The 14,902-nt window shown below is 37.4% G+C and overlaps 1 protein-coding gene across 1 annotated transcript in view; it reads right to left on the bottom strand.

Annotated features, from left to right (window-relative positions):
- LY75 (lymphocyte antigen 75) overlaps positions 1-14,902 on the bottom strand; it is a 43,117-nt gene that overhangs the window by 5,692 nt on the left and 22,523 nt on the right. Inside the window, exons 17-29 of the mRNA XM_082284951.1 lie at positions 14,695-14,730; positions 14,257-14,432; positions 13,602-13,666; positions 12,695-12,771; positions 11,460-11,596; positions 10,356-10,461; positions 8,273-8,433; positions 7,775-7,904; positions 5,185-5,411; positions 3,289-3,457; positions 1,957-2,118; positions 922-1,044; positions 292-486 (exon numbers count right to left, since the gene is read on the bottom strand). Coding sequence (XP_082141077.1) covers positions 292-486; positions 922-1,044; positions 1,957-2,118; positions 3,289-3,457; positions 5,185-5,411; positions 7,775-7,904; positions 8,273-8,433; positions 10,356-10,461; positions 11,460-11,596; positions 12,695-12,771; positions 13,602-13,666; positions 14,257-14,432; positions 14,695-14,730 — 1,764 coding nt within the window. The remainder of the gene's footprint in view (positions 1-291; positions 487-921; positions 1,045-1,956; positions 2,119-3,288; positions 3,458-5,184; positions 5,412-7,774; positions 7,905-8,272; positions 8,434-10,355; positions 10,462-11,459; positions 11,597-12,694; positions 12,772-13,601; positions 13,667-14,256; positions 14,433-14,694; positions 14,731-14,902) is intronic.

The following is a 14,902-nucleotide window of genomic DNA, read 5'->3' as shown; positions in this document are numbered from 1 at the left end:
AAATCGATCTATATCAGTGTAACCCAAGCATTAAAGTGCTCACTACAAGCCACTTATATCAAGTAAGTTTACTTTTGCTACTTTTAACACTGAGTTCAGCAGTTGCTGGAGGAGCACAGCAAACATTTCTCCTGATCAGAGTATTACAGCAGTGATGCAGACTGACCAGATGACCCCAGATGCTCATGACAGCTGTGCCATGTGTTTCACTAGGAGCAAAACTAAAGTCTTTTTCAGCAGGAACCATGAATTTAAATCATGACTCTCATCCAACACTCCAATACTACTCACCCCTTTCAATTTTACAGGCGAGAATACTGTACATGTTGTAGTGATTAGCATGCCAACTTTGAGAATAATTATAAATATCCCAAAACCCATCAAGATTTACACCAGCAAAAAAACTGTTCTTCTTTATGATAGGTCTTCCCAGCCTCCAGTTATTGTAAGTCAGATGAGTTTCATCATACCACTTGAGAACATTATCTGTGGAAAACATTGCATATTTATTAAAACACTGACATTATGTCTACAAATACCATTTAAGTTTGAGTATATTAATGATAATAACAGATACTCGCTTTGGAAAAAATGCTGTGATACCATAAGTTACTCTAAACCAATTCCATATCCAATGCTAAATATGTTAAAAGTGGCCAGGATGAGTAATGCTAAGTCCTGCTTTCCAGGGAAATCAAATTTTGACTAAACAGAACATATTGGATCTAATTATCACTCAAACAGAGAGAATGTCAGGTTATTTTCTTCTAGAAGACAAGTACAAATATAAATCATTGTTACAAGTTTGCATTCACTTTGACTTTAGTTATAAACTGAAACATGGAAGAAACATGCACTTAATTCTGCAAATTTTGTCTCCAATCCAGTTAATAAGGAAAACCCCAAACGCTTAAATCTTACCACTGTCATCATAAATCACACCCAGCCAGACCCACAGAGCCAGACCGCTGAATGAATGAAGCTGCTCAGTAACAAAGTTATTCTCCTCTTCATCTCGAACGCTCAGAACAAATGCTTCGGGGTCTGTTGAAAATTTTTTTACATTACTTTCTTACAAATCACTTTTCAATTACAAAAGAAATAAATTTTTTTCTATTACTGTTAACAATTATTACAGATAGGTCAACAGTGTGTTAGGGCCAGATCTTTATAACATAATAACTAATTGAACACTGCAAAAACGATTTTCAAATGTATTATCAATGGTACTATCTCTGGTTTTTTGGATAAGTGTAAGATTTCAGCTCCAGAGGTATTTGTGGGTCCTACTGTCACTTCAAGTTGTATGTAATAAAAATTCTCTGCACAGAACACAAAAATATCAGCAAACTTTCACTTGAACATATTTGCTTGAACTGCCCTAGTAAAGAAACAGTATTAAGGGAAAGATCGAACTAAAAGCCATTCACAAAAAAATAAAAACAGGTTTTGCAAAAATGAATGTCAGGAGGTTTAAGAGAGGAAAGCTGTTCCTAAGGTTTTAATTTATTCAGGATGAACAGAAAATGTCCATGTGCTTTTCAGTCTATTTATTTTGTTCACCTAAGTGTTCCACACAGCAAAGCTGGGGGCAGCAGGAAACCATGAAGTAAATGTTGCCACGGGGATAACAATTACCTAAACTATTTAAAACTGGCATATTATAACAAAAACCCCAACCAAACACAAAAACCTTCCAATTTTTCAGAGATGTCAGAGTTCAGCAGTGCAAAGCCACCTCTTTCTTCAACTCTCCTATCCATGCTCTGGCATTTTTTATCAGAGTAGTGCAAGGGCAAACAGATCAGGCAGTGCAACACTACTGCATTACTGCTACAGCCTTTCTCAACATTCACTCTGCTGTCTGTCATTGTAAGACAGTGACTCAGATCTAACACTCATCTGCCTCAAGCTGATCCAAGTCCATAAATACCTGCAGTATGACAAAGTACTTACTCATATTCCTGCATAAATGATGAGCTTCTTGAGACTTCAGTTCTCTCCATCTATTTTTTGTTATCACAAAAGTGTAACAATTGTTTCTAAATGATATCCAGGGTGTATTTTTAATCTTATGTGGGCACTTCACTTGTGTAACTTGTTCTTTTTCAGTCTTCTCTAAAAAAAGACAAGACAACATCAGTATATGAATTACTAATAACACCACCTGACCTGGCACCCCACAAACCACTTTCAGGTACCACTTAAAAACATGTAAGACAAGTAAGTGCCATCCTTTAAATGTGTAATGCATTTTTGCTTTCAGTTTCCTCATGATGGTGATTTTTTTTTTAAGTAACAAAACCAGCAGCAAGCTCTACTAAAGAATACAGATACTTGTAGGTTTTCAGTTATTTTAATAGGTTAAAAAATAAAATCCCTACAAAAAAGCACTAAGTGTAGGCCAACAATTAAAAGCTTGTATTGCCTCTTGTGCAAGGCAGATCACTGTAACAAATAGGCTACTTCGCAGCTAGCAACATGTCAGTTCTATGGCTTTATCTAACACTTGAGGAGTGAGAGGCACTCTTCCTGCAGTTTACCTGGATTGTAAGCACAAAACAGTTAATGGCGTCATAATGCCACACTTTACTGTGACTCAGGATGTACAATGGCTTGTGTTCCCTCCCAGACAAAAACCAAAACCATAACAAATCATAATGGTCTCATAGGGAAGAAGTCTGTGATGATCTCTCAGAAAAATCTTTTTCTGAAGGATACACAACTAGCACAGCACTTTCCTGAAAATAAAAAAACCACATCCTACTATATCCCTGTCTTGTTTAAGGGTTAGAAGGGTTTTGTGAACTTCAGATGATGTAAATTTCCAGTTCAGTGTCTACCTTCTATCCTTCTTCTCCGTATAATCACGTACCTCCTCCCTGCATAAGACTTGCATGTCTGAATAGATTTTAGGAGGTCCCAATATTAAGATGTAAATAGTACAGAGGTAGCTTAATCTTCTCCTACATGCAAGTGGGAGAGATTAGTATGCAACAATCTTAGAGAAGCAGTGCAAAGATAGAATCAGTTGGCAATAAGGGTACTGTCTGACCCAATGCATCCATGCTGAATTGATTTCTAAGGAACAACTGGATTAAGAGCAACATGTGCATACCCCCGTTTTTGAAGCCAGTTTCTATTTTTTCATGGCATAGAAATCAGACTGTCTGAGGAAATATAAGTTTTAAAAAGTTGTCATTTTGAAGGTACAACCTGGAATCATCAAGTATGTTTCATAATAAAGAAAAAGGCCAGCTTTTATAAAAATTATAGTAGCATACATACTTTCTGATGCGTAGCAAATAGCACCTTGATTTTCAGAGGAACAGTCAGAAGTTCTCCAGAAGCCATCAGTATCCAAAACCACACATTCTTCACTTGTTTCTTCATCATCCTCAGACCAGCGGCTAAAACTCACATGTTTCCCATCCAGCCAGCCATAATGTTTTCCACCCTAGCATTATTTAAGCAAAAGGCATGAGCTTACACAGTAAAACAATGCAAAGGGCAGAAAAAGACAGAATAATATATTTACACTGGCTAGACATTTTCAGTGTTTCTGGTGAGAACTGTAAGTGTTCCGCTGCCCTCATGATCTGATCTCCTGCTCACAGTATATCAAGCTTTGTTATTTTAAGTTTTGCAGTTGCAAAAATACAAATTAGCTGAATGGCAAATTATCCAAAGGTGATGTTCCACTACTGTGCTTACGGAGGAAGGCCTAGCAAAGGGATGTCCAAATTGCACCATTTGCATCTGCAAAGCCAATGGTGGATGTAATCTCTTGGTTTTGGAAAACTGGTAATAACTGAGAAGAAAGTCCAGTCTCAGTTACTCCATACTGAGTTGAAAGTAATCTATTAAATACTTAATTGATTTAATACATCAGATGTATTCCTGCCCTGGAGGATGCAGGAAGGAAAAACCCACATACAAGCAGCATGCTATCCTTTAAAAATCTTATATTTGAAAGTCTTTGGGAAGTCCCCCTGCTGTTGTGTAATTTGTCTTGTATCTTTCTTTTGTGTCTGACTTCAGCACTGGAGTAACAAGTTCTGTTGATCAGTTGCATTATACTTTCCTTTCATGTGACATTTTAATTGTGCCCAAATAATGAAGTGTTGCAATAGTGAAGAGCCAGTGCATGCCTGAGCTGTATGACCCAAAATGAATAATTTGATCGTCATTTACAGATTAAAAAAAATCAAAAGAGAAGGGAAAATAGATTGTCTGGTTTCCCCATCTTCACTAAGATTAAATGGTTGTTTCCGTTAAAAATTTAAAAATGTTCTCCATGAAATATATACTCCAATTTCTGTAATTTCTGTTTTCCCCTACTTTGCTGAAGTATTCAGTAGCCCAGTACTGACACTGGAAGAACATAACACCACAGTGCTAAGTGAGTACCACCCAACTTCGTACATAAGGCACTTGTAAAAAAATTCTAACTTTTTTCTTGCAATTATCTCCAGAGTCCTGTGCTTGACAAAAAAAGATAAACCCTGCCAGAAAGCCCAAGCCATTCCATTAACAGTTGAGACAGCTCTCCATCCACAATAAAGACTTTTGACAGGTCCTCCAGCTAATATAGATAAAAAGCAGCACCTCCTGCATTATTTCAACATTTTTTGATAAAAAAAAAAAAAAACATAGGGAGAAAGAAAAACCCACTGACCTGTATCAGAGATGCCTCCCTCAAACTCAAAACATGGGCAGAAATAACATCAAGTAACAACAGAATCTAAGTTAAACTTCAGAAATGTATCTTCACAAGTATTCAATGATTCATTTTGAATTTTATTTGCCACTTCTAGTTTCTCCCTTCCAAAACAGGTTTTTGGGTCATCTTTCTAGGGTGGTACTGTAAACACTGGTGATGGTATTAAATGGCAACACTAACTACTCATATGTTAACAAAAGAGACACCCTATAATATATCCTTTCATGGTCTTTTAAAATAATTTTATCATCATCAATTCATCCAGTGGAGTTCAAGAACTATGTAACTTGGAGAACTGATGGTTTAAAACATTTATCTTGTGACACTCCAGATGGTTATCCCTAAATGAAAACAGTTAGCCCAGAAACTAATTTGTCATTGCATTTCTTTAACTCAGGTTTTGCTTCACACAACTGCAAAAATTACCTTAAGCCAGAGTGTGAGGAAAAAACAAAACTTACATCTCTGCTGAAGAGTCCAATCCAGAGTGGGTAGTTATGAAGAGCAGCCTGAACAGCAAGAAAAGCCTGCTGGAACTGATCTGTGATGCTAACCAGCTGCATCTTGTTATTTATGCATGCAGCCATTGCATCATTCCAGGACAAATTCTTCAGAATTACCATGTATTGAACATTTTGATAGCTCAATGTTTCATTAATGACTTGTTCTGTCTGGTTATCAGCAGTTTCTATACATAAGAAAGAAATCCAGTAATTAGGTAGTTAAATACTGTAACACATTTTAAACTCCCAATGTCTCTGTAACAATCAAAAAGCCTGTTGGATTACACTTGGGAAAAAAACAAATCTTAGATAGTAGATTGTGCTGATAATTATAGTTGGAAGCAAACATCTTTGATACCTTAGATAGAAAAACATATATTAAAAAATAATTATTATTTTCAACTTAGGTTCACACCTTTTTATATGTTATTTTTAACTAACTGCTAAATAAATTATTGAATTAAAAACACATTCTATAACTTTAATTATATACAAACGGGAGAGAGCAAGTGCTCTCTGCTGTAATATAGCAACAGCTAAACTTGACTCATTTATCTCTGTGGAGCCTATGGATTTATGCTTATGCAAATCTAATGGGCCACAAAACTTGTCTATGCAGATCTTGGTACAGCACAGTCCCAGAACTCCTTACTGCCATCCATGAATATAGCGAGAACTGATTTTGCCTCCGCTTAACTAATTACAGAAAATCCACCTTGCAAAGGGAGGGATATAATTCACTATTTGTGCTCTAAGCATGGAATGTTATCACAGTTACCAGCACCACACCTGAAGGCACACAGCTCAGTGATGCATGGCTACTGCAGCTAATAGAAGGTGCAAATACTCCTGTGGGTGGTAAGTTAAAGTGTACAAATGGTAACCCCAAAATATACAACCAAAAATAAATTCATTCTGCAAAAGGCAGAACCCTCCTGCTATTTAAAATATTTAAAGTAGAAAAAGGCTTGCAAGGGGTGGGGGGAGGCATCACTCTATAAATAACAGTATATAAATGGCTGATTGATAGGCTGACAGGGCCATTTTCCAAAACACAAGATGACAAAAACACAATATTAATTTGGTATTTACAGCTTTCAATAGATCAGAAAACTGAAAAGGCTGAAACAGATTGTTTCAAGTGATTTCTGTCTGCTGCCAAATGCTTTCATTTAGTAAACAGCTACAGAAGAGAACCATGGAGCCCAGGGTGCCATCACACATCAAGAGGTACTAAATTGCAAACTAGGCAGTAAGTAAAGTGTTCCTTTCTGAAAAAATAATTGCTGATGATTACCCTCTCAAGAAATTCTGCAAATCACAATCATGCCAAGATTTCCAATGAACATGAATCATCTTTTTCCCTATAAGGCCCTAGACAACTTGGACTCTCTCACAACTGTCCCTACAACCTGCTGAGGTCCCTCCCAACACAAACTATCCTTAGATACCTAACAGTTTAAGACTAGACCACAGCAAGACACATTCTCTGTCAGTCCAAAAACCTCTCATTACACCTTCTACAGCTGTGGCAAAGAAACGTTGTGTATTTAGTCCCTCCAGACTACTAAGATATTGATATAAACAGATACATTGTCAACCTTAGATTCATAAAAATCTCCTTTTCACATTTTTATGACATCTCTTTCATCCAGACTTCTAATCTTAATGCTTTGAATTTCTGAAGTATTTGGCACTGAAGTAAAGAAGATTTTGTACGTTAAATGGAGGTGGGGGGGTGGGAAGTGGAAATCTCTGCCTACTTGAGAATGAAGAAGGTGGGCATAGTCTTGGGCGTTTCGTACACCTAAGTTTCTTTGTGTTTGATTTTTTTTTTAGAAGATAGCATGTTCATGACTTAAAAGGATTATTTATATAAAGGAACCTACTCAGAAGTGGGTATGCTGAACATTAGCCCATAGCAGTAATTAAATACACATAATAACTATATGTGTTTGATCTTATTCCAGTAATTGGTACTGGCCAACCCACATGGGTACATCTGAATATTATTTTTAGTTCATATTAAAAAATCCCACTCACACCAACTCTCAAGTTTGCTCTGGGGAGAGACCAATTTCAACATTAAGAGTCTATGATACCTTATATTCTCACAGAACTAAAGGATAGAGGATATATTTAAGGAGGATATAAATTGGGAGATTCCTTCCTAGGGCTTCTCACTTCCACAGTTCTGAAAAGGAAAAAGGAGTCACTTGTTCTATCCCTTGATGTACATGACCTCTATACCCACAGAACATTAAAGACCCGTCTACTGAAGTATAATTCCACTGAAACCACACAAAGTCTCTCAGGAAAATAGATTCTCCCTGAACTGGCCTATGAAAAACAATAGGGAAAATTCTGAATGGCTGACAAAATAGGCCCCAGATCCTCCTCTACACTCTGCTTGTCTAAAATTTACCTGCTCAGTCTCTACAAGAATCTTGGTCTTCAAGTGAAATAATTTACATGCATTAAAGTCTCCTGGCACACGCACCTGAAGTTTAAACTCTGGCTGCAATTTGTTTTGACTCTTCAGACTTACCTACAGACCGCTGGCATATACCCAAGAAATGCCTGTCAGCACAAGCAGTGAAATTCCATGTTCCAACATACTGTGATTTGGGATCATTGAGGATTACACCGCACTGGTTGTTAAATTCTTCATCAAAAAGCTGAGAAACAGAAATATCCTTATCAGACTCAAATAAGGTATAAACATACTTGTGTAGAGGTGAAGTAATAGGAGTCTAGAAGAACCCCAGCTGTCTGAACTTGTTTAAGAAGTTTCAAAGGAGTGGTGCAATATAGATTACCTGTTTTACAAACACTACCAGGTGCCTGGACTCAGAAAGTTTTCCTAAGCCAAATACATTTCAGAAGCTGTAAGTAAAGGTAAACAGAACTCCAGTACTATCAGCCACCCAGTTGCCAATCAAAATGACTAACTGGGGAATTTGGTCTGTTACATGGGGGTTTTTTTGACACACTATTCCAAACTTCATTACTCAATAGGCAAGAGAAATCAAAAGTCAGAACTTACATCCAGTGGAATTTTCCTTAATCTTCCTGTCAGGAGTGGGTGAAAGTTACTATACAACAGTCTACTCTCATCTATCCATTTGTTTTCCCTTGTACTGAACAGGAACTGTAAACCAATCCAAATATCTTTTGGCAGGCCAGGAAGCAAGGATGTTATATAATCTGTTGGACAGAACAGTAAATGTACATATTGTGGTTAGAAAAACAACACTAAACATCTGAAAGAATACTTCACTTAAGTAAGACAATGCAATCCCCGTTTCTATTAACTTAATTTTTCCAGCCCTTCATGACTGCCAAATGCTTATAATCCCTTCCTTCCATGATAACACCTTTCATATTGATTTTATCTGAAAGAAGCAGGCTATTGGTACTTGTCCTTCAAGTTCTGAGCTGAGGAGAAGACAGTGGATTTAACCTGTTCCTTTGCCCATAATTTGGAGTCTTTTACTTACACACAAATTTAAGAAGCTGCTTTTCCACAAGCCTGCAAGATCTTCTACTGTCTCGCTGCCCTTTCTGAATTGATGGACGGAGTCTTATCTCCCATCTTTCTCTCTTACAAACCATAAATCAGAACATTTTTTGGATTCTGGCAGAGTTTGTCCACCCCACCATCAGAGAAAGCAGGACATGTCAAAGGAAATGAGATTTAGTTGAAAAAAAATTCAGCCAGGCAAACCTTAAATCAGACCCCTCTTAGGGAGCATTCTGGCAAGAAACAATGGGCATTGGTAACCCCCCAGGCACCAAAGGCATTCACTAAACTTGACTAGTTTAAGAAGACAAATTGAAGCTATCTAATTAGCTACTGCTGACATGTTTTAACTATTGGTCACATGCCAGACTAGCCACAGCCTATTTTCTGAGAGACAAAGCCACTGTAGATTTGCATGTCAGAGCTAGCCCCTAATGCCACCAGGAGGAGTAGAGGCAGCCTACAGAAAGAAGCGCACTTTAAGAGGACTGTGTCTTCTTTCCATATAGGTGGTCTCCACTACACAGAGAAAAGAAAAACAAACAAGACATAATAGCAAACACTTCCAGACAACCCAAATCACACAAGGGATTCTGCTTCTTAACATTTCAGAATGGCTGTGCCTTCCCAACCTTAAATGCATACAAAAACATGCAGGCCTGAGACATGTACATTCCTGTATATAACCCTATTCCTCCCCAAGAACAGCAGTAAAAAAAAAATTACCATTAAGCTGCTGCCTGCAGGTACACTAGAGACTTCTCTAGTCTACCTACCCTATTTTGTTTGGCAAGAAGTTTTTTGCTTGTAAAGAAAATATGCACTGTGGGCACTGCAGAATTCAACTGAGCTACTTCAGATACACCCTCTGAGAACTCTTAACTATCCACAAGAACACAGCTGCAAATTCAGCCATATCATTCAGTGGTTTATTGCTGAACATTACTTGCGGCCAATGGGAACCCATTTCTTCCTCACTGCATTTCTCTCATTGACTTTAGTTGTTAAGAGAGGTGAAACAGTTCTGTTTTCCAGTCCTCCTGCTTTACATCCTCTCATCAGTGTCCTGAAGAGCTCACAGTTTGGACACACTGCCACATTAAGCTGCTCGGCACACACAGACACAGAGGGTCTTGTGCCCCATCTGGCATTGTGTTTGCCACCTCAATCCCACACACACAGCTGAGCTTCTCTTGGAAGCAGCTCCTAAGGTGGTTTTTCACAGTGCAAAGTCTACAGTCTCAGTTATGTTTTAGCTTGCAAAGCCAAACAATTCTTCATTTGGTGATGACCCTTTTATGCTCAACTCTTAATGCAACTTTTGTTTTTATAACAGTTTCGCAACTTTTTTCTTTTTGTAACTGGTTAAGATCATACAGAAAAGCTGCTCTTCAAACTGGTTCAAATGTCTCCTGGCTGCATTTCCATGTTATGTTTCCAGTGATGCAAGCAACACATAACACATTTTTAACCAGTCCTGTATTTTTAGAATGCTCCCAGTATGCCTGTGGATAACCAAGTGATTTATGCTCAAGTTCTTAAGCAGAACTATTCTGAATCTGGAAGAGAAGCTGCATACTAAAGTGCCCCCAGTTCACCACCGTACCTTGGTCAGCTTGATCTGAGATAGATGGAAGAGAGGCTCCAAAAGTTACACACTTTTCATTAGCTGCACTAAATGTTAAATGTTCAGGTTTCATCTTTAGAAAACACTGCAAAATAAACATAATGAAAATTATTTTCATCATACCATTCTGCCTAAGACATAAATCAATATATAAACCAACCCTAAAAACTCACTTCTCATTTTCTGTGATAACACATAAATATTTTTTGCAGAAAGCAAGGGACCTGATACTAGCTGCAGGCATTTATTAGGTTCAGCAGAGTAGCTAAATATAAAATGATCCCACTGACTAACTCCTCATTCATATTCAGTAATTTTTATTTGCTACATCAGAATCATTTTAGGAATGAGAACTCACACACGAACTCTACAGTCAGAGAGTGCTGGCCAGGAATTTGTAATGAGTTACCTTTGGGGAAAAACTACATGGCAACTCCAAGGTCTACTCTGCAATGATGTGAAGTAAATTTGCAAACCTTGGCACAATGTAATGTGCAGAGCTGATACACTTGTACAGAATAATGGTGCACCAAAAAACAGGAATGAGCCTCACTAACACTTTAGATGACTGCCTTGAAATGTAGTACTGAAATACACTATACTATGGCTTCTGACCTGGCTGGTTAATTCTTAAAAGCTGCTCACTAAGTCTTAAGTGAGTTAAATCCTTAAGGTAACTTAGGAAACAGTGTCTGCCAACTTGCTGCCTGCCTGTGATTATTCCAGAAGAGAAACAACATGCTTCTGCCACAGAAACCTCATCCTCTCACTTTCTAATCCTTTTCTTCATTTGAAGTTGAAGCCCAAGATTAGGCAATACAACCAATGTTCTTGGACCTAAACATGTAGTGATGGGAAAGCAAAAACCTGAAAATGAATGCTCTGAATTTAAGAAACCATCAATCCTGAATAAGGGACAAAAGGGGAAGAGATTATTTTAATCACTGCACTTAGTTTTCAAAAGCCTCTTTCTAGTCTATTCCTCAACAGAGGGGCTACCTCCTCCTTTCTTTTAGAAAGGCATTCCACCTTACTGGACCACGAAGAAAAGACAAGGATGATGAATCTGTATTATCGTTGTACCTTATTCCGGAACTGATGCCAGCCTTTAGGGCAACCTCCTCTGACTGGGCGGTAACTGGGATCATGTTTCTCTAGTAAGGAGGCATTATTTTTTTCACAGATGAAGGGCAGTTTCACATTACAGTTAACTGGGTAGTCTGCAGAAACAGAAGTTTTAAAAACAGTTATGGCAATGCCTATCACACTCCATTTGCTATCCATACTTTATGACATGACAAAGACCAGTCTGAAGGGAAATAATTTTTGGTGCCACCACAGTGAACTACCGTGCAATTTAAAGCATTAAAAAGAGCAGTAGAGCAAAAGACAAGTATAAATCATTTTATCAGACAGTAAAGATCCAGAGTCTCATTCTTACTTCCAGTATTAATACCTCATACAGGCAGACACAACTTGAAAACAGAAAAATAATGAAAAAAGATTTTGTATATGAGGACTAACCTCACATTCTGGCAAAGAGGGTGTGCCTAAATGTCAAAAAAAGCCCAAAAGAATCCTTTAACATCTACATGGAGAGCATCTGCTCTGCACTGCTTTACATGACTCCTTTAGTCATGAATGGACTGACTTCCTAGTCAAGAGCAATTTTTGGCTAATAGAGATGAAAACAATTCAGCAGCAAACAACTGAATAATGGGGAAAACATGGAAATGGTAGAAGGCAGGAGGAGCTTCTTGTTCTCTGGAGATTATACATTTTCCTCGACATAAAACAGCATTGAAAAAAGGAAATAATAATCTTCCAGTACCACCAGGTGGCTTTTTCATTCCTTTATGTATTTCTCACAATATGACTCTAATAGTTAATGGAATTTGTGTCTCCAGATGTATATACATGGTTGCAAGTATAGAGTCAACCTCTCTAACTAACAACTCTCAGACAATCTCCAGAGCTCAGAACATGTAGCATAAACACAGAAAGGTAGCCACCAAAACCAGATTTCACCTAATTAATTTCTGTTGCAAAAGGAGTGTCAATCTATCAATCATAAAAATTTGTCGTTTGAGTTCAGGTTTGCCTCTGGTCATTAAGAAATATTACCATGGCTTCTACCATGAGGAAGTAATAAATGATTCAACAGTCAATCAGATTATCATGAAGAAGCCATCCACTCCTAATTCAGTATCAATTTGCATTCAATAGAAGAGTTTGGGTAGAACAGTAATTACTTCTTTTTTTCTTTTCAAATAAACACAACAAAGACAGAGGGGGTGAAAAAACAAAACCAGCCTTACCTCTATACCAGTTCTTTCTGGAAATATACCAGCAATCTCTCAGCAATCTATCATGGAAGCGTGGAAATAACTGTAAACTGGATATAAATATTTTAGAGTTAATCTCCAATCCAATGTGACCTTCACAGAGAAAGTCTGATAGCAACAGTACCAGTGCAAACAAAAATTTGGGCTATTAACTGTTTCTAGATGCCCTACAAAAACTAGGCTAGGAGTAAATATGTGGTAGGTTCAGTACTTATGTATCATGCCCAAATTAACTGTGTTGAGATGTGCAGAATGAGGTTATTTATCACCATGCTGCAATCACAACACATTGTCAGGACAAGGAGTAGGAAATAGCCCTGGTTTTCTTTTCACAATAGTACATTGCTATAGTATTTTGGAAAGTGCAGGACTTCCCTTGCAGGAAGCCAGTGAATCTTCTCTGCAGCCAAGAAAGGAATGATGCAAGATTTGCCGAGAGTCATCCCAACTCTACAAGGCTATACGAAAAGCCCTCCAAGAATTTGGCATTACCCAACTAAAAGAGTGATGTCTTAAACCAATTTCTTGTTCCCTGTTTTTGGGTATTCTTCAATCCTCAGAGTCAGCAGACTGGGCATTTTTTTTTGCCAGTTCTCCAAGTGGTAACAGAACATTGAAGTGGGCTTAAAACCCTGATATAAGCATTTCAAAGATCAAGGGAATACGTTAGCTACTAGGACCACACATTTCAAGGATTCACACAACAAAACTAAGACGCCTAAGTCCAACAGCCCAAAATCTAGAGGCTCTGATAAGACACACAAGGATTACTCATTCAGTTATAATAAAATTACTATTAATTAACTACTCTAGTTAACAATTCCTAAAAAGCACATCAAAAAAAGCTTACAATAAAGCATCTCATAATTATTCTACGTACGGTGAATGATAGCTGTAGCCATAATCAATAAACTTCAGCCACCACTTCTGTTCACTGTTTGATAACTGTGGAAATAAAGAACAAAACCCAGTATTTTACAACCCACAGAGAAAGAGCTCCTGACTCTACCAAAGATAGAACAATGTGACAAAATTAGTCACCGAGGTACTGAAAGTTGAGATGTTTTTCTCAGATGCTTCACAAGAATGTTTTTTCATGCTATGAACACCACAAACCCCTTTCAATAAAACCTATCAGACCACCATGCATTTCTAATTAAATCCTCTCACCAGGTGAAAAATTGTATGTTGTCCTGTACATAAAATTAAGAACCAGCACGATTGTTAATGAAATATTTGCAGACAATGCAATGCTTACATGGTGGTCCTGCTATGACACTTTTTGACCATTCAGAGAGTTTTGGGGTTTTTTAGTGTTTTTAAACCTACTTTTAAATTTAAAAATTCTTTTACCTGACTACCATTAAAATAATTCTCTTTTATCTCATCTTTTCCTTTTAAGTACAATTGAAAACCACTAAGGCCAACAGGGAAAAAAAAAAATTAAGAATTAACATTTTCTTATATTGGAAAATTTGGCAAGTAAATTTCCCTGCAATGAAAAGTAACTGTGAAAACAGATTACACCCCCTTACCTTTTCTATTTGAGATAGTATTGTCCTGAGTTTTGGGTAAGACTCCACAGAGGCTAAATCACTATCATTTTTTTGACAGTAGAAAATAGCTTCCTGGTAGCTCAGGTTTTTATCTGGTACAAACCATAGCTCTGCTCCATCAACAACAAGCGGGGCTCCATGAATTCCAATTTCATCTACACAGAAGAAACACCACATGAGTAAGAAATAAAGTCTGAAAAACAAATCCTTTCTTTTTCTGAATGTATTAAGAAATCTCAATTTGACACTGGGAAGAGTCAACACTCTGCATTTTGAACTCTCTCAAAATCAAATCAGTCATAACCTTTCCTGGTATCAAACAGGTATTGCAGTAGCAATGTAACAAAACTAAGGAAAGATACTGAATATAAACAACCCTATATACATAGTGGAAAAATACAAAAGAAGTCCAATTACCTGGTATATACCACTCTGGTATCTTTGGAGTGCTACCTGTCCAGAGGAAAAAAGGAGAAGTCACCGATTTCACCCTCTAACAAGACTGTGGCCATCAATAATAGAATTGATGGTTAGTACTCATACTTCTCAGTATTCGTGATGGAAAAAAAAAAAAGGAGAATGAAATCATACACAGGTTTAATAGTTTAAAATGAGATGATATGAA

Source organism: Coloeus monedula, assembly GCF_965178545.1.
Source record: "Coloeus monedula genome assembly, chromosome: 7".
Lineage (NCBI taxonomy): Eukaryota > Metazoa > Chordata > Aves > Passeriformes > Corvidae > Coloeus > Coloeus monedula.
Note: the sequence above shows the minus strand (reverse complement) of the source record. Positions and strands in the feature narration are given on the sequence as shown.